Source organism: Leopardus geoffroyi, chromosome B3, assembly GCF_018350155.1.
Source record: "Leopardus geoffroyi isolate Oge1 chromosome B3, O.geoffroyi_Oge1_pat1.0, whole genome shotgun sequence".
Lineage (NCBI taxonomy): Eukaryota > Metazoa > Chordata > Mammalia > Carnivora > Felidae > Leopardus > Leopardus geoffroyi.
The window spans coordinates 108,294,947-108,316,148 of NC_059337.1; the positions used below are offsets into that span (position 1 = coordinate 108,294,947).

The window sequence follows — 21,202 nt, forward strand, 5'->3', positions numbered from 1 at the left end:
CTCTGTGCTGACAGCTCAGAGCCTGAAGCCTGCTTCATATTCTGTGTCTCCTTCTCTCTATGCCCCTCCCGGCTCGCTCTCTGCCTTTCTCCCTTTCTCCCTCTCAAAAAATAAAATAAAATAAAATAAACATTAAAAAAGAGAGAATATTGAAAATACAATCTTTGTATCCTGCTTTTCCACCTGGAATTGTATCAGCCTATAAATAAGTCATGAAATACAGCAGCCATAGAGGAACGATTGAGAGATTTGACTGGACAAAAATATGAAAGTTACCGTAAATAAAACTTAAAAACAAATTGGGCAATAACATTTGAAACAATGTAACAAATCACTACTATCCATAATATGTAATAAGCTTCTAAAAAATAATCAGGGGTGCCTCATTGGCTCTGTTGGTTGAACATCTGATTCTTGATTTTGGCTCAGGTCATGATCCCAGGCTGTGGGATTCGAGCACCACACTGGGCTCCACACTGAGTGTGGAGCCTGCTTGAGATTCTCCTTCACTCTGCCCTTCTCCCCACCTTGTATGCACACTCTGTCTCTCAAATAAAAATAATAATAATCAAAAAGATAACTCAAACTTTAAAATGGGTAAAAAATGTGAAAAGGCAACAGACAGAAGAAATACAAATGGCCATTAAACATGTTTTTAAAAGCTTAATCTCATTCGTAAGAAATGAAGTTAAAACAATGAGATCATTTTCCCTAGCAAATTGGCAAAGACCTAAGGATGATTATGTCTTACTTGAATAAGGAAACCAAATGGATGTTCTCATACACTATTGGTGGGAGTATGAATTGATGCAAACTTTTTCAGCAATTGTTCAACTTCTGTTTTCATTTTAAACATTTATATCCTTTGACACAGCATTTTTATTTCTTAAATCCAAGTAACCCCTCCTACAAGTGTGCAAGTAATGTTCATTACCCTCTGGCTTGAAGTTGCAAAAAATTAAAAACCATCTAAATGTTCATGGAGGGGGGACTATTTAAATTATGATACACCTTTCTAACGGAATTTTAGATAACCATTACAGAGAATGAGGTAGATCTATATAGAAATATGTCCAAAATATTTGTTAGGTAAGAAAAGCAAGTTTCTCATAATATGTATTAGTGTCACATTGAGAAGAAAAGATTTGAAGACTGTGAGCCTGTCATCGTTTTCCCCATAATTTTTCAGGAATGATCAAATTTTATATGGTGAAAATGATTTTATAATCACAAAAGAAGTAATTTTCAAAAGATAAAACTTCTGTCATAAAAATTTCCCATTTTTCATCTTTTATAAAATTTTATCAGCTCCCATAAAATTCTGTCATCTATATACCATAAGTTGTTTAGTCATTCCCCTATTAATTAATAATTTGGCCTATTTCCAAATTTTTGGTATCATGCAAGATGAAGCAATGAACATTTTCCTAAAATAGAACACTTAAGTTTATGCTCACAAAAGCACCACATCATGTAGCAGAGGCTGAGGGTTAAAACCAGAAAGAACCCATTAGATGATTTTGAATGTAAAAGGTTAATATTTTCTGACCCTTTTAAACCTTGACAAGACTAGGGATGCCCCACCTAAGAGGCAAAAGAGGGGCCCTTGCTTCCCTGGGTACTCAACTATGCTACCCACTCTGGCTGATAAATTATGAGCAGTATTTGTGGTCCCAGTGTGAAAAAGATCAGGGGCCTTATCCTCAGGATACTCTTCGCAGGGCTCGGTTCCCCAGCTGCCTTCTTCCCATTCCATTCCCTCTCCCCAGGTGAACTCATCCACACCCAGCTAATGACTCTGAAATTTGTATCTCCTGCCCAGCCTCTGAGTTCTAGCCATGTATATTCAGCTGCCTCTAAATGTCTCCACTTGGATGCCTAAAAAATAGCTCAATATGTCCAAAATAAATCCTGTGAGCCAGAACATGCTCACGCCTTCTTCCCTTTCACTGTCTATATCCTTCCATTACTGAATCCCATTACTTTTCCCCCCTATTAGTTTTGGGTCCGTCTAGTTCCCTTTGCCTTCCTGCCACACCCTGCTCCAGGCCACCATCTTTTCTTTTCTGAACACTTCAGTTGCTTCCCAACTAGTGTCCTCATGTTCTCGCCTCCTCCACTGATCTGTTGTCCACATTGTAGCTGGAGGCTCATTGTACGATCACAAGTTAATGCTATCCATCTCTGTGTGTGACCTTTCAATGGTTTCTCTTTCTCCTTGGGCTAAAGACTGGAATTTTTACTGGCCCCTGCCTTGGCAGGCTCCTGCCATTTCCTGTCTCATTCAGGCTTCTGAGCCCCTTGCATATTGTGTGATTCATAGATGGTACTCTAAGATTTGTTGGGTGGGTGAATGGCTAAACATCTTGTGTTAGGTAATACGTGAATGGCACTCCTATCTAACTGATGATACAATGAGATTTTAGGCTTTTGCTGTTTCAGTGACCTTTCAACATTCTTTTACCAATTTAACACAATCAGTCTTGCCTTGAAAAAAAAATTACAAGTTTATATAAACCCAGACACTCAAAGTACAAGCCAGTCCTAAATGGTTTTGTTGTGAAATTATGATCATAATATTAAATTTATTCTTTTCGGCCACCTCTTCACCCTTGTCCATGTACCAGCTTCTCTTCCTTGGAAGAGAGCAGTGAATGATCTTCAGAATATTTGACCACTAGAGACACATTTGCTGTGCACTCCCCTATTCCTGTACATGCAAGGATTGGAAAAAATTCACTGAACTCCTTCTCCATGTACACACTAAAAACCAAAGCAAAAAAAATTTTTTGGCAAAATTTTGATGATGCATTTCATAGTGATGTGCACAAATATATCCCTTTGCCATAATTCATTTTTTGGGATACTTATTGATTCTCACACAGCTCTTGTTGCAATTGGGGAAGTCTTCTCAGGAAATAATCTACTAGGGGGATTAGCCAGCAATGCAATGCCAGTATATAAAAGTGTTTGGCCACTGTAGTGGGTTATGAGCCCATGCTTTGGAAGGAGGTGAGCAGAACTGAGAATCCTGGATTTACCCCTGGGTAACTAAATAATGTTGCTGAGATCCTCGTTCACAGGGTTTGTTCAGGATTAAAATAAGATAATATGGCTAAAGCACTTAGCATCTGGTGAACATTTAGTGTAGCTGAATTAGCTACTGTCATACTATTGTGCTCTACAGAAGCTTTTTTCGGGTTATACGGACATGCACACACATAACTCAAATGAGCAGAGAAAAAGCAGTATACCTTGAATAGTATATTGACTATATATTTTTAATAACCAATATCAATGTTGTATTTCATTAAAGAATTATTATCTTTCAGATTAAGATATTAAAATATTTATAGATGAGATGGTTTTATGTCTTGGATTTGCTTCAAAATCTGAAAAAAGATGGATCAGGAATGGAGTAAATGTATACACAAAACAAGATGGGACATGCATTGATAGCACTTATGCTCTGTGACCACTACAGGGATTGTTATATTAGTCTCTGTACTTTTGTATAGATTTGAAATTTTCCATGATAAAAAAAATTTTTTAATAGATTAAAAATAGTTACTGAATAGCCTCTTAGAGTCATTCTTGTTCAAGGAGCCAGCTCACAACTCACCTTCCTTTATTTCTTTTGGAAGAGTCACTGATTCCGGTGATCTAAGCAGAAAGACTCATGTCATTCTGTTTTATGACTCTCAGAATAGCTCATGGTAGAAACAAAATAAATACAAATTCTGAATTTCCTTTGTCCTCAACCACTTGGGATGCTTCTCTGAAACCACTGTGGGCATTTTAAAGTAACCCTGATTATGCAGCAACAACAATGCATAAAATAACTCTTTCTACCCTTCTATGCTTGTGTGACAAAAGTTACAGCTATTAAATACCGGTGCTCAGTGACCTAATGAAGGATGAGCCGGTAATTGCGTATTTGGCACTTTGGGATCTGAGCCTCTGCCCTGTATGAACTTGTAGTCTTCATTGTGTAGCCTTGTTAAGTTTGGCTGTTGAGTTACATGTTGGCATTGGAGGCTAAGGAACTTCAAAGCCAAAAACTGACCTTTGCATATTTCAAAGTCAGAAGTCATACAATGACTTCTTTTGCTTTTGCTTTTTTTTTTCTTTACCATCTTTTTTTTTTTAAGTGTTATTTTATTTTGAGGGAGAGATAGCACGAGTAAGAGAGGGACAGAGAGAGGGAGACAGAGAATCCTAAGCAGGCTCCGCACTGTCAGTACTGAAGCCGATGTGGGGCTCAAACTCATGAACAGTGAGATCATGACTTGAGCTGAAATCAAGAGTCGGATGCTTAACCAAGTGCGCCACCCAGGTGCCCCATTTTTTCTTTTTTTTTTAAAGTGAAGATCATGATTACCCTTAAAATGGAAGCTGACCGTGTCCATGAATGGCTCTGTAACCTTTGAATCTGTTTGACTAACCCTGTCAATGTTTTACTCTGTCATTTGGCTGCAAGCCATGGAAAAGTATTATGACTGGGTCCTCTCTGCTTTATAATCGTCTTTCCTAAAGTAGTTTCCCTTCTCCAGCTTCACCAAAGCAAAGAATTTGAACTTACATTTCAGGATTCTTCTTCTCCTCCCTCTGGACTCTGTCTCTAAGGGATAAAGCACATCGCTTTTTATAAGTTTAATTACCTTGGAACAAGGATCCCAGTGAGGTTTATGAAGCTTCCTTTCTTCCCCTGAAAATAAGACAGGCACTGAGCTGGCCAGGGAAGCTCACTGCTGTCTGTCTGACATGCTTCTGTTTATGTCTTTGGTCAGCGTCTTCTTCCATGACCAAGCTGGAGCTAGGGAGGAGTAAGGCTTAGCCCCAGCTAAGGGGGAGATAGGTACACAGACAGAGCCTTCTGGAATACAGTGCAGGGCATGCCGTTATAGGAGCAGGAACTAACTGGGTACTCTGGGGGCAGAGTTGACTCTCTGGGGATATCAGGACAGAACTTACAGAGAAGGTGTGAGATATTTAGGCTGAGGGCAGAACTAATAGCCTGGGATTATATTATGCTCTTAATTGAACGCCCTTGGAATCCCGGTTTGGGAGTTTTGTCTATTAAGTAGCACCTGGTGTAAAACAAGCAATGGCGTTTCTCTCAGGGCTTGTACAGGTCTAAAGAAGGCCTAGAATTAGACTGAAAAGTCAGGATTGAAGTATAACCTGCCTCTGTGGCCTCAGGCATTCTGTGGCAGGGATGCACTGTGCTGTCAGTTCTGTCTTCTGAGCAGTGAGGCTGCGTTCTTGACTTCTCCAGAGGGCATTGTGATGGGCAGCTTACAGAACTGATTGCAAGCACTTGTCTCTCCCTGAACGATTCCTGCTGCCCATGACAGCGACTGAGTAATAAGCAATTAGACCTCTTACCTGGGATGTTAGTCACAAGCTCTCTTGAGCAATCAAAGGTCGCTTCTCCAGACCGTTGTGGGTTTCTGTTAGCACTTGTTTCTGTTACCACACAAAATCCTTTATGAGTCCTTAGCAGGCCTAACAGCTTTAGGAGAATTCAGAAACCCAGTAACCTTGTTTGGCAGTGAGAGAGCATGCTCTAGGCACAGGTCCACAGGGGCCTGGACGACTGGGCTAGAACCTGGGCCCCCAGGCTCTGATCCCCCACGGGCTTGCTCTCCCCTGGGGCGGCCAACTGTGATCGCTAACCTTGGCCACTTCTTTTTTTTTTTTTTTTTAATTTTTAAAAATGTTTTTATTATTTATTTTTGAGAGAGAGTGTGAGCGGGGGAGGGGCAGAGAGAGAAGGAGACACAGAATCCGAAGCAGGCTCCAGGCTCCGAGCTGTCAGCACAGAGACTGATGCGGGGTTCGAACCCACAACATGTGAGAGGATGACCTGAGCCAAAGTCGGACACTTAACTGAGCCACCCACGAGCCCCTAACCTTGGCCACTTCTAATGTGTGCCATCTGGCTGAGAGGAGCCACACGACCAGGCACTGATAGGGCCTAGAGTCTGAAACCACTCCTGGAAGAACAGCTGAGAGAGACCATACTCTTGGCCGTGACCTTCCTCCCATGTACAGGACCACAGTCATCCCACCTGCCACCCTGCACCTCGTGATTCCACCTTCAGATATGTCTTGCTTGAGGTGCCCAAGTGGCTCAGTCGGTTAAGCGTCCCACTTCTGCTCAGGTCATGATCTCATGGTCGTGGATTTGAAACCCACATCAGGCTCTGTGCTGACAGCTCAGAGCCTGGAGCCTCCTTTGGATTCTGTGTCTCCCTCTCTCTCTGCCCCTCCCTGACTCGCACTCTGTCTCTGTCTCTTGCTCAAAAATAAACAAACATTAAAAAAATACTTCTTGGGGCGCCTGGGTGGCGCAGTCGGTTAAGCGTCCGACTTCAGCCAGGTCACGATCTCGCGGTCAGTGAGTTCGAGCCCCGCGTCGGGCTCTGGGCTGATGGCTCAGAGCCTGGAGCCTGTTTCCGATTCTGTGTCTCCCTCTCTCTCTGCCCCTCCCCCGTTCATGCTCTGTCTCTCTCTGTCCCAAAAATAAAAAAATAAAAACGTTAAAAAAAAAAAAAATACTTCTTGCTCAGATTGTGTGGTGACTATGGGGAAGGAAACCATCTCCACTGATCACAGCCTACTGAAAACAGTTGCTTGTTGGAAAGTAGGGTTTTGCATGGAGAAGGCCAGATTCGGTTTAGAGGCAGAAAAGGCTTCCTTTCCTGAAGTGGGCAGCTGAGTGCTTACACAGCTTATGCCCAGGGAGATTGCTGCCAGGAGCAGGTAAGCAGAGAGAAGGTCTGGTCTGCGTTCCCACTGATCTGTGCCAGGAAAACTCTGCTGCTTTAACCTCATTTATCGGGGATTCCTAGAAAACAGGACTTTGTTTTCATTCCTGGGTATCTCCAGTGACCTCTCTGTGTAAGACCTATGTGGTCACAGTATCAGCTCCCAGGGCACAGCCTGGAAACTGGTCACGCCAGTTCTGTCATCACTGATCTCCTCTGAGCCGAAAGGTGATCCTGGGCTGGACAGAGACCAGTCTGTCCCTCGGGCCACACAGGCCAATACAACTTGATTCCCAGAGCAGAGATAGGTACATAGAGCCATGAGCGCCCTGACACAGCCCACTGTGAGTGTGAAGCTCCAGAATGACAGTCCTGTGCCCGCTGTGAAGATGCCCCAGTGAGGGGACACCATCACACCTAGGTTTTCATATGTGGGTAGCCTATTCATATGGGACCATCGTCTAGGAGCCCTGAGGCAAATTTTCAGAGTTGGTCTCAAGTTTTTTCTAAGATAACCCAAAGACGTTGGTTCCCTTTGAAATGTATGCAGAAAGCCTGCTTGGTATGGTCTGATCGCCCACCCCATGAGCCAGCCCGTCCAGGTTTGGGGCCCGGCTGCCCTAGAGCACGCTGCTCTTTGTTTCTTTCAGAGATCTCAAACTGGACAACGTCCTGTTGGACCACGAGGGTCACTGTAAACTGGCGGACTTCGGGATGTGCAAGGAGGGCATTTGTAATGGAGTCACCACAGCAACCTTCTGTGGCACACCCGATTATATTGCTCCAGAGGTGAGTACGGCTTTGGAAATCCTGAGCAGAGATGCCACGGGCTGCTCTTACGTGCTGTGGCTCTGGGGGCGCATTGCAAGCTGATGCCTCCGCACTCCCTTATGCCTCATTGGGTGAATGATGGCAGAAAATGCCCTCGGTTCCTATAAATAACAATTTGAATTAAAAATGTTGTTGTAAACCTTGTAGTTGCTTTAGGCATTAGCCCTGAATGAGGACAAAGTGTGCTCTGCTCACAGCTAGTTATTTTCCTCTTTGTCTCTACTCGGTGCTTTGATCCCAGCCCCATTTAGCAGCAGTAAATAAAGTTCCTCAGTCTTTCCCATGCAAGTGAGTGAGCCCAGTATCTTCCTCCCTCTATAGGGATGCAGTGCCAACACGCTTTCTGTTTTGGATCTGCACACGTACCATTACCTGGGCTGAAACAGGCCGTAAATGTTTGATCACCTGGATGAGAAGTCCTCTGAGTTGAACCACAGAGAAAACGGACCAGCCTCTAGAGATAGCATGAAATGTGCATTTTTTTTTTTTACTTTGATTTTTCCTAATCCAACATTTTCCCTAGTCTTTAAGGACACATTTGTTAATCAGATGTGCAAAGCACTTCTCACATTGCCTTCTTCACACAGATCCTCCAGGAAATGCTCTACGGACCTGCAGTAGATTGGTGGGCAATGGGCGTGTTGCTCTACGAGATGCTGTGTGGTCACGCCCCCTTTGAGGCAGAGAACGAAGATGACCTCTTTGAAGCCATACTGAACGATGAAGTGGTTTACCCAACGTGGCTCCATGAAGATGCCACAGGGATCCTGAAATCTGTAAGTCTGGCTTACCTAGCCAGGTTTGGCCGGCTGCATACCAGCTGGCCGTGTGTGCTGCTTGTGTTTTTTTCAGTACCTTCCCATAGTAAGCTCCCAGTGCTAACTGCAATATATGTTTTAAATTGCAGAATCAAAGAATGAGCTCTCTCGGAATGTTTTCCTCTGTTATGCAATAGTTCTTTCTGGGCCAGATGCAAGCGGTTGGTACCATTGTTTGCCACCTATCAAGTATTTCTAGCACCTGTGACTTTAGTGTAGGTGAAATGATGCACTTCCTTTATACGGTCAGGACACGCCAGGGTGTTGGGTCACGTGAACGCTATCCCCGGTTTGTTTACATACTGACTGTTTCTGTCTGCAGTGTCCAAGAAGCAGGATGAAGGGGCCTTTCCCTTCGTGCTGGGTGAAGCCGGGAGAGGTTTTCCGAACTTCTGCAGATTCCTTTTGCATTCATATCATTCTTATGAATAATAAGGGAGGTGCCAGGCCCAGATTCAGGTGCAGTGCAGTTAATGTATCATGGAAAGTCTTTTTTGTGTGCATTTAAGGTACCATGTTGGAAGCCTTATTTTGAAGTGAGGAAGAAACTTGGATTTGGTGCTTTTATGTTGAAAATAAAAAAGCACACGTAATCTGGATCATTCCTATAACCACATTAGTTGAATTTACAAATCATGTATTATCACCTGCTGTATGCATAGGGGAATAAAGGTGAATAAAAGCTCAGTTCTTCCAGTAGGGAAAAATCAGAACAATCCATTCTCTCTGTTGGATAAGTTCTATGGGATAAGAATTACTTTCCTTAAGTTATGTCCTTTTCAGTGATTTGAGGCAAATAACTAAATTTGGGGAATATTGGCTATCATGTTGAGAGACTTGTCTCCCTTTAGAAATCCTCAGTCATCTGATCAGTGCCTTTTCAAAAACATTTTGTGTGCAGGTCAGTGTGTACTGGCTGAAGGCACGATTGTCCCTGAGAATTCTCCGTATCACTAAAAGTGAAATAATCACAGAAATCCTCTTCAGGCAAATATCGTCAAAGTGAATTGTAATTGGTAACTTGATTCCCAAGGTTAGGTGCCAGTACCCCCCTGATATTGAGGAAACACTAATCTCCTATAGAAATAAAAGTGAAGTCACTTTGGATTCTGCCAAATATCTCCTAACAATGGCATATGTCCGTAAGAACAACTGAGTCGTAGAGTTAGTAGAAGTTTTAGACTGAGGAAACCAAGAATGTGGCTTTTATAATTTTATGAATAAAATACAAAGGAGGGCTTTTCCTTGTGGATTCATGCCCTAAAGTTTAACTTCTGGAAGGGAACAGCACTTGCTGAGGTTGGCTCCGGCTAACTCTGATGACCTAAGCTACTTTAACACAACCTAATCATGCTACAGAATCAGGCTTGCTTTGCATTATTACTTTCCCGGGACCATGGTCCATAATCTGGCTCTTAAGGCATGCTAAACCCCTGTGGCCTACAACCACCATCATTATATTAATGGTTTTTCATAGTGCACATATTTAGTTAAATTTCTGTAGCTGATTTAGCATTATTTTTTAAGTTTTATTTATTTTGAGAGAGAGAGAACATGAGCAGGGGAGGGATGGAGAGAGAGAATCCCAAGCAGGCTCCACCCACTGTCAGCACAGAGCCTGACACAGGGCTCTATCTCATGAACCATAAGTCATGACCTGAGGTGAAATCAAGAGTCAGACACTCAACCGACTGAGCCACCCAGGCGCCCCTGATTCAGCGTTTTTAAAATGTAAAAGAAAACCCCAGAGTTTATGGTTCAAATGAAAGTATTAGTTCAAAGTATAAAGAAATGTGTCTTGTTCACATGGTGTATGAATGTCATTTTGCTTGCTACCATGAAGTGTAGGAAATAAGTCAGGCTGTGCCTTAGGAAACTTTCATGTTCTCTCTATAGGGTTAACAATCCAGTTCAGCGTTTCTCCGATAAATATCTCCTCTCTTTTGTCTGGATCCAGGGGAAATCTTGAGGCCTCATCATTTGAGTTGGACATCACTCACATCTGCTTCTTTTGATTTTTTTTTCTTCAAAACTGCAGTAGTCCTTAACTGTATTCCAGTATTTCAGAATCCTCTTGAGAGAATTCTTCCCAACTAAATCTGGGACCTAGATCTTAGCTCCCTCATTCAATCCCTGCGAAACCTAGAATCGGTACTAAGTCAAGATTAAGATCCATATGGAACTATTAAGCTTCTTCTTAAGCAGGTAAATCCAATTACTTTAAAAGATATCTTTGATGTGTGTAAAAATATTTTTTGGTAATGTGACTATAGGTTATCCAGAAACATTCTCCCTCCACAGTCTTTGTTCTAAGAGAAAACTGAACCTCTGGTGCCTAAAGTGAACCTAATCTTCACTGGAGACTGACTTGTTCCCTCCCCTTGCAGTTTCGCTTTTTGGGAAATTGTGAACCTCTTCACTTCCTTTTAGTTTTCTTTCAGATACCAGTTGCTCAGCTGGGTAGAGACAGAACCTGAGGTCGTGATGTGTCATTGACCTTGCACTGGTTTTCCTAAGTGTCATTCTGTGTTCTCTGTGGGGTGTCTCCCTAGAGGAAGGAGCATGGGCTTTCCTTGGTGACAGGCTTACCTCCTAGCTCTATTATATTTTGGCTCAGTGACCTTGGTAGTTACTACACCTCTCTGAATCCTGGTGTCCTTGCTTACAAACTCAAGGTAATAAAACCCACGTCATAAGATTATTGTCCAGAACACCTTCAGCATTCGATTTCTTCTTTCTTCAAGGAGCATTCCTTAAAAGTGATTTTCTGGAAAACACTTGAAAAAGGTATCCGATAAAATTACTAAAATACATTTACCCAGAGGATTTCTGGGACACTTTTGTACATTTCAGCCTCTATGCCTAAAAATAAAAAGCTTAAATGCCATAGCTGAGGAAATGCAGCTCTTCTCTGCAGAGGGCTGAGACATTTAAATGGAAGTGTGATCAAGGAAAAGCAAGAAAACAGTTAAGAGCACTCAAGACTTGAGGTAAGTCTTCGTTCACCAAGAAGGAAAGGCTTCGTCTGGGTGTGGTGGTGAAGAACTTGCCTCCATAGCAGAGCTGTCCGAGGACAAATCGTGGCTCTTTCACTCGCTAGCTGTGTTATCTTTGGCAAATAGCTTAATTTTGCCATGCCTCAGTTTCCTCATCTGTACAACTAGGGTATGAGATAGTGTGCAGGGGATACTGGGAACAGTGTTCGGCATAGATTAGATGCTCAGGAGGTGGCCACTAATGTCATTAATGAAAGCCGGATGCATGAAATCGTTGTTCGACTCTGTCCTTTGAAAAATGATTACTTTGTGTCTTGTGTTAGGAAAAGAGCTTAAGGTATCAAGTCATGCTTATAAACCATTCAGACTACTTTCTGGCTTTAATTGCAACTTGATTTAATTAGGCCAATACAGTTTTTTTACTGCTAGGAGAAACCTTAGAGATTGTCTGTTGTCTATTCTGATCCCCCCATTTTATAGATAAGGAAACTGAGGCCCAGAGAAATTGTGACTCACCAACGGCCATTAAGCACGTTTCTTGAAACAAATTAGAACCCTTGTGCATTATTCGCGGGAATATAAAATGGTGCAGCCACTGTGGAAAACAATATGGCAGGCAGTTTCTCAAAAAATTAAACCTAAAGTTACCACATGGTCCAGCAATTCCATTTCTGGATGTATCGCCAAAAGAAATGAAAGAGGAACTTGAACAGATATTTGTACACCAATGTTTATGGCAGCAGTATTCACAATGTCAAAAAGGTGGAAACAATCCAAATGTTCATTGACAGATGAATGGATAAACAATGTGGTAATAAGCATACAATGGATTATTATTCAGCTTTAAAAAGGAAGGAAATTTTGATACATGTTACAGCATGGATGGACTTTGAAGGCATGCTTAATGAAATAAGCTAAACACAAAGGACAGATGTATGATTCCTCTTATATGAGGGACCTAGAATGACCTAGAATGTCAAATCTATAGAGACAAAAGGCAAAATGGTGCTTGCCAGGGACTAGGAGGCGGGGCGTGGGGAGGTAGTGCGTAAGGGGTATGGAGTTTCAGTTTTGGAGGATGGAAAAAGTTCTGGAGATGGATGGGTAGTGATAGATGCCCGACAGTGTGACTGTGCTAATGTGCTACACACTTAAAAGTGGTTCAGAAGGTAAATATCATGTTCTGTGTATTATACCACAGGTTTTTTAAAAAATAAAAGAAAAACCCAGACCAGTAAGAACACGGGCACAAACATGACTAGGGTACAGGCTGAAGAATAAAAGGAGGTTGGAGGATGGGGCTTAGGGCCCACCAGGGTTCCAGGGGTGACAGTGGAAGAGGATTCAGTGAGGAGGTTAGGAAGGGATGACTTCAGGTTGTATAAACATCCAAATCTACTAGTTTTACTTGTGGCGAATAGGCCAATGGTTTTACGATGTGATGTATTCACAAACTGTTGTCTGCAGTAACTTTTGAGTGGCTGAGTAGGAACAAATGAGTAACTTTTGAGTAACTTTTGACTGGCTCAGTGGGAACAAATGGTCCTCTGCCAGATAACGGAGGGCTTGGGGAGTCCATCTATGTTAGAAGTGTGATAAGCTGAGACATTTTTAAGGACTCTGAACAAGCCTTTATTCCGTTGTGCAATTCCAGTTCTAGATAAGGCACATTGCTGTCTTTAAAAATATTGACTTCAAGCCCTTTTCCAGGATTTTGTGACCGCCTATAATTCTGGGAACTTGGTGACATCAAGAGTTCCTAATGTTGAACGTTGACTCCATTGGCTGGTGTCTTGCGTGGTCCTAAAAACTGTCAGGAGGTCCTCCAAGCTAAGTTTTGGACTGCAATCACTTGTCATTACCCTTAATTTTTAGAGCATGGTGACTATTAGAAACATACACACAGAATTGCTGAGATGAAAAAATCTTTAAAAAGCAGTTTGTCTAAATCCCTCATTGGCAGATGAAGCCGAGACCCAGAGAGGTGAACCGACTTCACACGATAGAGTGGAAGAAACACGCACTAGTCTGAGAGGCATGCAGCCTCATTCCCCTTCTGCCACGGCTCTTCAGTCTCCCTCTGCAAAGCAGGGATGATGACACCACTGGTACCCACTTCAAATGAGGGAGTACACATGAAAGCACTTTCGAAGTGGCACGCACGATATGGGAGTTAAGTTCTCAGTATTGCCGAGTTATGAGTAGTAATTTCATAGCATACTGAGAGGTGTCGTTATCATCACCCTCTCTCCTTGATCAAGATCCACCAACATCACCAAGGTCATTAAGTGCTAAGTTGTACATGAGGCTGGGTTGAATTTTTATTCCAGAGAGAACTGTATTGTGTTTTTCCAGGAGTTTCTGTCCAAACCAAAGACACCTATGGGGGATGTAAATAGCCACACAGATACTGATTCACTTATTCTTTTAACAGGCATGTATCCATGCATATATGCATAGCAGCCATGGTTCTGCTGTGTTCAGGTACTACACAAGGGGCTGGAGGTGCAGGGAGGACCATGACAGACATCGTCCTTGCCCTCAAGGAATTTAAGTCCAGCAGGAATAGGAAGGAAAAAAGATGTTCGCAAAAGAAATTATACAAATAACGGTATACTTAACAATTTGATTTTTTTTTAAAGTCTAAGGTGCTTTGAGAAGATACAGCAGGTTGATGTAACCCAATCTAGGTCATCGAGGGCGGCCATCCTGAGGAAATGACATTTAAGCTGAAACCAAAGGCTGAAGAGAAGCTAGTCAGGTTCAAGAAGTACACAAAGATCTTGAGATAGAATCCATTTGAGTACCTGTCTGGCAGTGGGGCCGGACTGTAGTGAGCAAAGGGGTAGGGCTATTGGGGTTGTAGGAGATGATGCTGTGTGTGAAGGACACTGGAGGCCATGTGAAGGATGGCCAAGATAAGTCGTTGAAGGATTTCAAGCAAGTATGAGTCACAAAATTGTTTTTTTTCATGTTTAAGAGATCATCCTGAATAGTTATAAAGAGATACTGTAGACCGGACAGAAACATTTGCAAGTGAAATATCTAGGATTGTTTTTTCGCAGTAATCCAGGGGTAGCAGAGTGGAACAGATGAAACAAGATTGGGCGTGTATAGTTAAGTGTCAAGGCTGCATGATGGTTACATATTTGTGTATGTTTGAAAATTTCCGGGGGCGCCTGGGGGGCTCAGTCGGTTAAGTGTCCTACTTCGGCTCAGGTCATGATCTTATGGTCCTTGAGTTCAAGCCCCACATCGGGCTCTGTGCTGACACCTCAGAGCCCGGAACCTGCTTCAGATTCTGTGTCTCCCTCTCTCTCTGCCCGTCTCCACCTCACACTCAGTCTCTCTCTGTGTCTGAAAAATGAATAAACCTTAAAAAAATTTTTTTAAAAAGGAAAACTCCCATAATAGTACAATTTTTTCAATGTTATGTGTTGTGTGTATGTGCACATACACAGGCACATATGTATACATACATACTTAGAACTTGTATAACATTGATTTTATATGTATATGTAGGTACACACACACACATTACAGACGGTGTAAAATGAACTTGGCCTTCATTAATGCATCAAAATCGTTTCACAATACAAATATACAAACAGAAGAAATAATGTGAGCCACATAGCAGCTATCTGGCCAATCCAGCTACATCTTTTTTTTTTTTCTTTTTTTCAGTTTAGTTTTGAATTTATCATGAAACATTTCATTAACAGTGGATCTGTTAATGAATCCTTTTGATTGCCAGTAAGAGTCTCAAGGTCCTGGACTGGGAGTCTATATCATCCTGGTCATTTTTATGTTACAAAATTAATCAGATTTTAGCATTCTCATTCTTCAACATCCACGAACAGTCTCTGTACCTTCCCAAGAAGTATACCTCAGCCCCAAGTTGATAAGCTAAGTGTACCCCAAAGAATGATTTCTTTTTTTTTTTTTTTTTTTTTTTTTTTACAAAGAACAGGGAATAAGAGAGCCCTCACTGGTGAGCTCTGCCCCGAGCTGCTCCCCTCCTGCCCTGTGGGATCCTTTCTTGTGGGCTGGGTCCTCCCTTTCCCACCAAGGCAGGAAGGGCCAAGATCTCAAGCCAGCCCTTCACGTCCGCTCCCCCCACCACTCTCAGTTGGTGGGCCATCCCTATTTGGCTTCCTGAGATTTCCTGATGCTTTTTTCTTTAGAACATAAGGTCAGCACTGTTCCTGGAATTGGTGTCTGCTGGATATTTTGCTTGCCTTTTTTTTTCCTTCAAAAGGAAATACTGTTTGAATTTCTTTTTACCTTTTAAAATGGAAGGTATTTAGGGGTACCTGGGTAGCTCAGTTGGTTAATCGTCTGACTCTTGATTTCAGCTCAGGTCATGATCTCACAGTTGGTGAGTTTGAGCCCCACATATGCTCTGACAGCATGGAGACTGCTTGGGATACTCTCTCTCCCTTTCTCTCTCTCTCTCTCTCTCTTCTCTCTCCCTTTCTCTCTCTCTCTCTCTCTCTCTCTGCCCCTCCCCTGCTCTCTATCTCTATCTCAAAGATAAACTTTTTAAGAATGGAAGGCATTATTATCAGCTCTGGACACCGTTTGGATACCCACTTATATAGCATACCATAGATTTAGGTGTTAAGGATCTTGTGGCTTCATATGGTGTAATAATGTCAGTGAGTCCCCTGAATCAAGGGTGAGGGGGTATTCTTGTCCCATGTTCCACAGAAAGTGAGTGGTTGAACAGGCTGGGCCCCAGCCAACAGAACTCCCAGTGTTACTTTCCTACCCTCGCCCTTCCTATCATCACCTTTACCCCCACCCCCAAGATTGTGGACTTTTAAGTTCCTTGTGTGAGGATGTTCAAACATTTCATATAGACGTGGATGGAGGCAAAGGACTTGTTTGCAAGGACACCCTTGGAGCACAGAACCATCGGGAAGAGGGGAACTGGAACATACACAGTTGAGCCCAGGACTTCTACTTGGGAAAAACTCCCAAATCATTAACCATGATCCTTAAAACTAAAAATACCCATTGCATGCACTCAAAAAAACTGCAACGGGAAGACCATTCTTTCTTGTTTGCTTTTTTGTCTCTCATTTCTCATCGTCCCTTTAAATGTGTATGTGAAATGCTCATATGTCCAAACCCCAAAAGCAAAACAATCCCACCCATTAACTCTCATAGATTATAAAAACTGGCAATACCCATAGAAGTTAACACAGAAAAGAAATATGAAGACACACTTGTGTAAAAGCATTCCAGATTTATGACTTGAAAAATGATTTTTTAAATGTTTTTTTTTTAACTTGGTTTTAGAATAATGCATGCTTTCTGTTGGCTGAGTTTCCTTAACTGGCACTAAATTATCCCCAAATGCTAATAATCATAGCACAGAAGAAAATACAGAGTTTGCTTAGAGTTTCTATGGTTGCACTGAGTTTTGCCTTCGTGTAGCTCCAGAAAGAGAGACTTGGAGAAGTCCTCACGAATCCGAAGAGCTTAGGAAGGTGATGGCCTTTCTGTGAGGTGAGTGTTCCTTTGTACTAAATCATCTCCTCTCCTCGGAGGGATCACGAGGCTCAGTGCTGACTCAGGTGGAGTCAATGCCCTTTTCTGTGAGCTCACACAGGTGGCCAGGTTAAATAAGTGCTGAAAGGAGTTTGGTGCACTCTCCTGAGTCACCTTTGTCAGTTCAGGAGGCATTGTAAACTTGGCATTAGAGGGAGATTACAGAGTGCTTTTGTTCTTAAGCTTTATAGAAATTAAAGTGTGTGTACTTGTGTGGGTTTACCTGTCATCACACCTATCAGATTTCATCATCTGCATTGTCTGCAGGAATCCTGTTTGCCTCTGTGCACAAAGGGGGAATCACAATCAGTGCTGGGAGCCTCTTTCAGCCATGAGTGTGTCCCACGTCTGTCACCAGGCAGTTGATGAGAGCAGCATTGAATTTGACCCTCTCTGTTTCCTACTCCTCTCCTGGCAGAAGTTGAGATGCTCAAGGGAGGTGGTCAGCCAGGAGGAGGCTGAGGAAGTGGAGGAAAAACTGGGACCAGATTAAGGTAGAGGATCTAACTGTGGATCATTAGAACCGATGTTTCAAACACTGTGATGGGGAAAATCCAAAAGAAATTTACTGAATGATTCTTTAGCAAGAGAGATGGTTAACACCGGGACTGGTGTTCCCATATGAGGAAATGGAGCTGCTCCACAGACCTCTTACTGTAACTGCTAGTGCAATGAACACCTTTCAGAAATGAACCATTTTCTTACAGATAGATCAATGCGAGTGTTGGCTGTAGATAGAAAAACAGTAGCACGTTGATCTTCCTATAGACTTTTTCACATTTTAAAAATCATATTTTACTAAACTTACTGTACTCAGCTTCCTTCCCCCTTATTTTAGCTTATATGTTTACTAGGAATAGAGGTCCTGGTGTTTTATTTGTAGCTGGCAGTGTGAAGGATTTTTTTAATGGAGTAATACCACTCCATTAAAATATACCACTTGCCTATTTTTTTTAATTTTTAATTTATTTTAATTTATTTTTTATTTTTTTTTAATGTTTATTTTTGAGACAGAGAGAGAGACAGAGTATGAGCAGGGGAGGGGCAGAGAGAGAAGCAGGCTCCAGGCTCTGAGCTGTCAGCATAGAGCCCAACATGGGGCTCAAACCCACAAGTTGTGAGATCAGTACTTGAAGTCGGGCACTTAACCTACTGAGCCACCCAGGTGTCCCATTTTTTCAATTTTTTTAATTTTTATTTTTAGATTTTGTTTTAGAGAGAGTGAGAGAGAGAGCACATGTGAGTGGAGGAGAGGGGCAGAGGCAGAGAGAGAATCTTAAGCAGGCTCTGTGCTCAGCACAGAGCCCAATGTGGGACTCAATCCTATGACCCTGGGATCATGACCTGAGCTGAAATCAAGAGTTAGACTCTCCACCAACCGAGCCACCCAGGTGTTCCCTCCACCACTTGCCTCTTCAGTCTCCATATCTCAGCCAGGAGAATGAAGATGTCAGAGGTTTTATAAAATGAGCATGGAAACCCTTTTGATGTGGTAGTTTGCTAACCAAGAAATGTGGGTCGGAAGAGCTTTTTGTTTTAAGCTGGAAAAACTCTTGTGAACAGAACTCGTACACTTATTTTCTTTCATGTGCCCTTTCCAACTATCAAAGACCAATAATCTTTAGCCGTTGATAGTTACTTTTGGTTCAGACACCAAAGATAGTGTCTCTCCTAGGTAAAGACAAGTATTGGCCTGGGTTCCATCAGGAGGAAATAAAAGGCATTGTGGAGTGTCCTCTAGAGGATCCTTGTTTAGTACTTGCTTCCTTTAAATAGCTACATTTCAGGGGATCACACCTGAAAACAAGTGGTAGTGGCTACGGTGAATAGAGCTTCCTTTTCCTTTAACGCTTGGGAGTTACTGGAGAGCAATGAAACCTGACCTGTCAGTCAGAGCTGCTTGAGACTGGTTTGCCAGGAATAAAACCATCTTGGCCAACAACATTGGTGTTGGCACAAGTGTCTGACCTTGGGCTTTTCTGTCTCTGGGACTCACCTCTGACCTTTACCTTTTTTTAAACCAACATTGTCTTATGACTTGGGATTTAGGGGAAGCTGTAATGATTATAAAACACAGGAAAATTAGAGTGTTAAGAGCGCTGAGAAGGAATTAAGTAGTTGCCCACAAAAAAGGTGCTGGATTCCAGTCACTGACAGCATGAGAAATATAGCCGACAAACTCACTACAGACTTTAGCACTGTTTCTACTCCACTGCAGGATCAACAGTACAGGGTATTATACTGGCTTTCATGAGGAGGAAATAAAGTACACTGTATACTGTGTCTCTGGAGATATGAAATATTCTGATGTAGATTAGTTACAAGTAACTTAGCAGTAAGATGTTGATCCATTGGCATTTTCAAATATATACTCGCGTGCCCTCTTCAGTGTCTCGCCCAAGGAGATTAGCTTGACCAAGCTTTGTTTCATTTTATTGTTTATAAGGACAAGTCCACTTGAGACCCAAGGAAAATGTGGCTTCTCTAGCTGAGGGAGGTATATCTTCAAAATGTCAGCTCTTCTCTCCCAGAATTTTAACGATAAAACTAAGAAGAGACCAAAGATAGGATAAGATTGTAGACTCTTGATATTAGCATAGGCCATGAAAGGCATTGATCTCCCTTCCCACCTGATGCCAGATAGGTTATCCAGAATCCTTGACAACTCATGGAAGTTCTTCTTTGAATGTTTCCAATAAGACAGTCGTGTTCCTCCTAGCAAAGCTCTTTCTATCGCTTAATGGTATTGGGTATTAAACTTAATTGTCTTTGTAAGCTTATATATGCTCCCTTAACTCCAACTCCCTAAACAGATTTCTCCTACTTGGAACTGCTTCTTATGGCTGACACCTCTTCTGGTGTTTGAAAATATCAGCAGTGCCTTTCTATCCTTTTTTCTCCAATATAAAGACCTCTGTTGTTCAAAGTAAAGCAAGGTAGTCAGACTAAAGGATTCTTTGGGTTCTTTTCAAGACTATTTGTTGTCTCTCCCTTCTCTTAGTACCTGCTGGTCACATGGGCCAGCACAGGAAGTATAACATAAGTAAGCACACAAAATGCTGTGCATTCTCCTTCACAGGTGAAGTCCTGAATGTCATCCCATGATTCCTCCTGACCTGTCAGCCCACACTGGTTTTTGATCCAGAAAACAAATTAGAAGATTGGTCACCTCAAGAGGTGGTTTAGCACAGTGACTGAAAGCAAAGGTTTCTAGTACTAGATAGAAACTCTAGCACTCCCAAACTGGGTGGCCTTTGGACAGGTTACAGATTGGACTGTTCCTCGGTTTTCCAGTATGTAAAAAGGGAATGATAATCAGGGTTGCTGTAAATATTCTATAGAATGAACTTGAAACACTTAAGTCGATACCTGTTGTAATGCAAGAACATATATGTAGAGTAATAGTAATGGCTACCACTTATTAAGCTACAACATTTACAAAAACTATACCATTTTTTAAATTGAAGTATAGTTAACATACAGTATATTAGTTTCAGGTCTACAACACAGGAATTCAACAACTGTATGCATTACAAAATGGTCACCATGATAAGCACAATTTCTTGCAAAACATATTCCCTATGTTATATTTTTCTTCCAGTGACTTATTTGTTTTACAACTGGAAGTTTGTACCTCTTAATTCCCTTCACTTATTTTGCCTATCCCTCCGCTGGCAACCATCAGTTTGTTTTCTGTATTTAGGAGTCTGTATCTGGTTTTGTTTGTTTTGTTTTTCAGATTCCACATATAAGTGTAATCATATGGTATCTGTCTGACTTATTATACTTAGCATAATACCATCTAGGTCCATCCATGTTGTTACTAATGGCAACATCTCATTACTTTTTATGGTTGAGTGATATTCCATTATATGTGTATACCACATCTTCTTTATCCATTCATCTATTGATCAAAACTTGGATTGTTTCCATATCTTGGCTATTGCCAAAAAAATGCTGCAGTAAACATAGAGATGCATATGTCTTTTCAAATTAGTGTTTTTGTTTCCTTCAGGTAAATACCCAGAGGTGAGATTACAGGATCATACAGTATTTGTATTTTTATTTTTATTTTTATTTTTATTTTTATTTTTATTTTTATTTTTTGAGGAACCTCCATACTGTTTTCCACAGTGGCTGCACCAGTTTACATTCCCACCAACAATGCATGAAGGTTCCTTTTTCCCCATCCACATCCTCATCAACACTTGTTGTTTCTTGTCTTTTT

At 41.8% G+C, this 21,202-nt stretch overlaps 1 protein-coding gene and 2 long non-coding RNA genes across 9 annotated transcripts in view; 1 reads left to right on the forward strand and 2 right to left on the reverse strand.

Moving 5' to 3' along the window:
* Nucleotides 1-21,202, forward strand: part of PRKCH (protein kinase C eta) — a 235,508-nt gene that overhangs the window by 198,293 nt on the left and 16,013 nt on the right. The window contains exons 11-12 of the mRNA XM_045451174.1: nt 7,424-7,562; nt 8,192-8,380. Coding sequence (XP_045307130.1) covers nt 7,424-7,562; nt 8,192-8,380 — 328 coding nt within the window. The remainder of the gene's footprint in view (nt 1-7,423; nt 7,563-8,191; nt 8,381-21,202) is intronic.
* The window catches only part of LOC123583953, a 79,979-nt gene that overhangs the window by 7,641 nt on the left and 51,136 nt on the right, over nt 1-21,202 (reverse strand). For all 7 annotated transcript variants that reach the window (XR_006705072.1, XR_006705076.1, XR_006705071.1 and 4 more), the window contains 2 exons: nt 5,389-5,469; nt 4,583-4,621 (listed from right to left, as the gene is read on the reverse strand). This is a non-coding gene — a long non-coding RNA (uncharacterized LOC123583953). The remainder of the gene's footprint in view (nt 1-4,582; nt 4,622-5,388; nt 5,470-21,202) is intronic.
* On the reverse strand, nt 12,562-14,599 carry LOC123583954. The gene is made up of 2 exons (XR_006705078.1): nt 12,934-14,599; nt 12,562-12,899 (listed from the first exon to the last, which is right to left on the reverse strand). It is a non-coding gene; the product is annotated as an uncharacterized LOC123583954 (long non-coding RNA).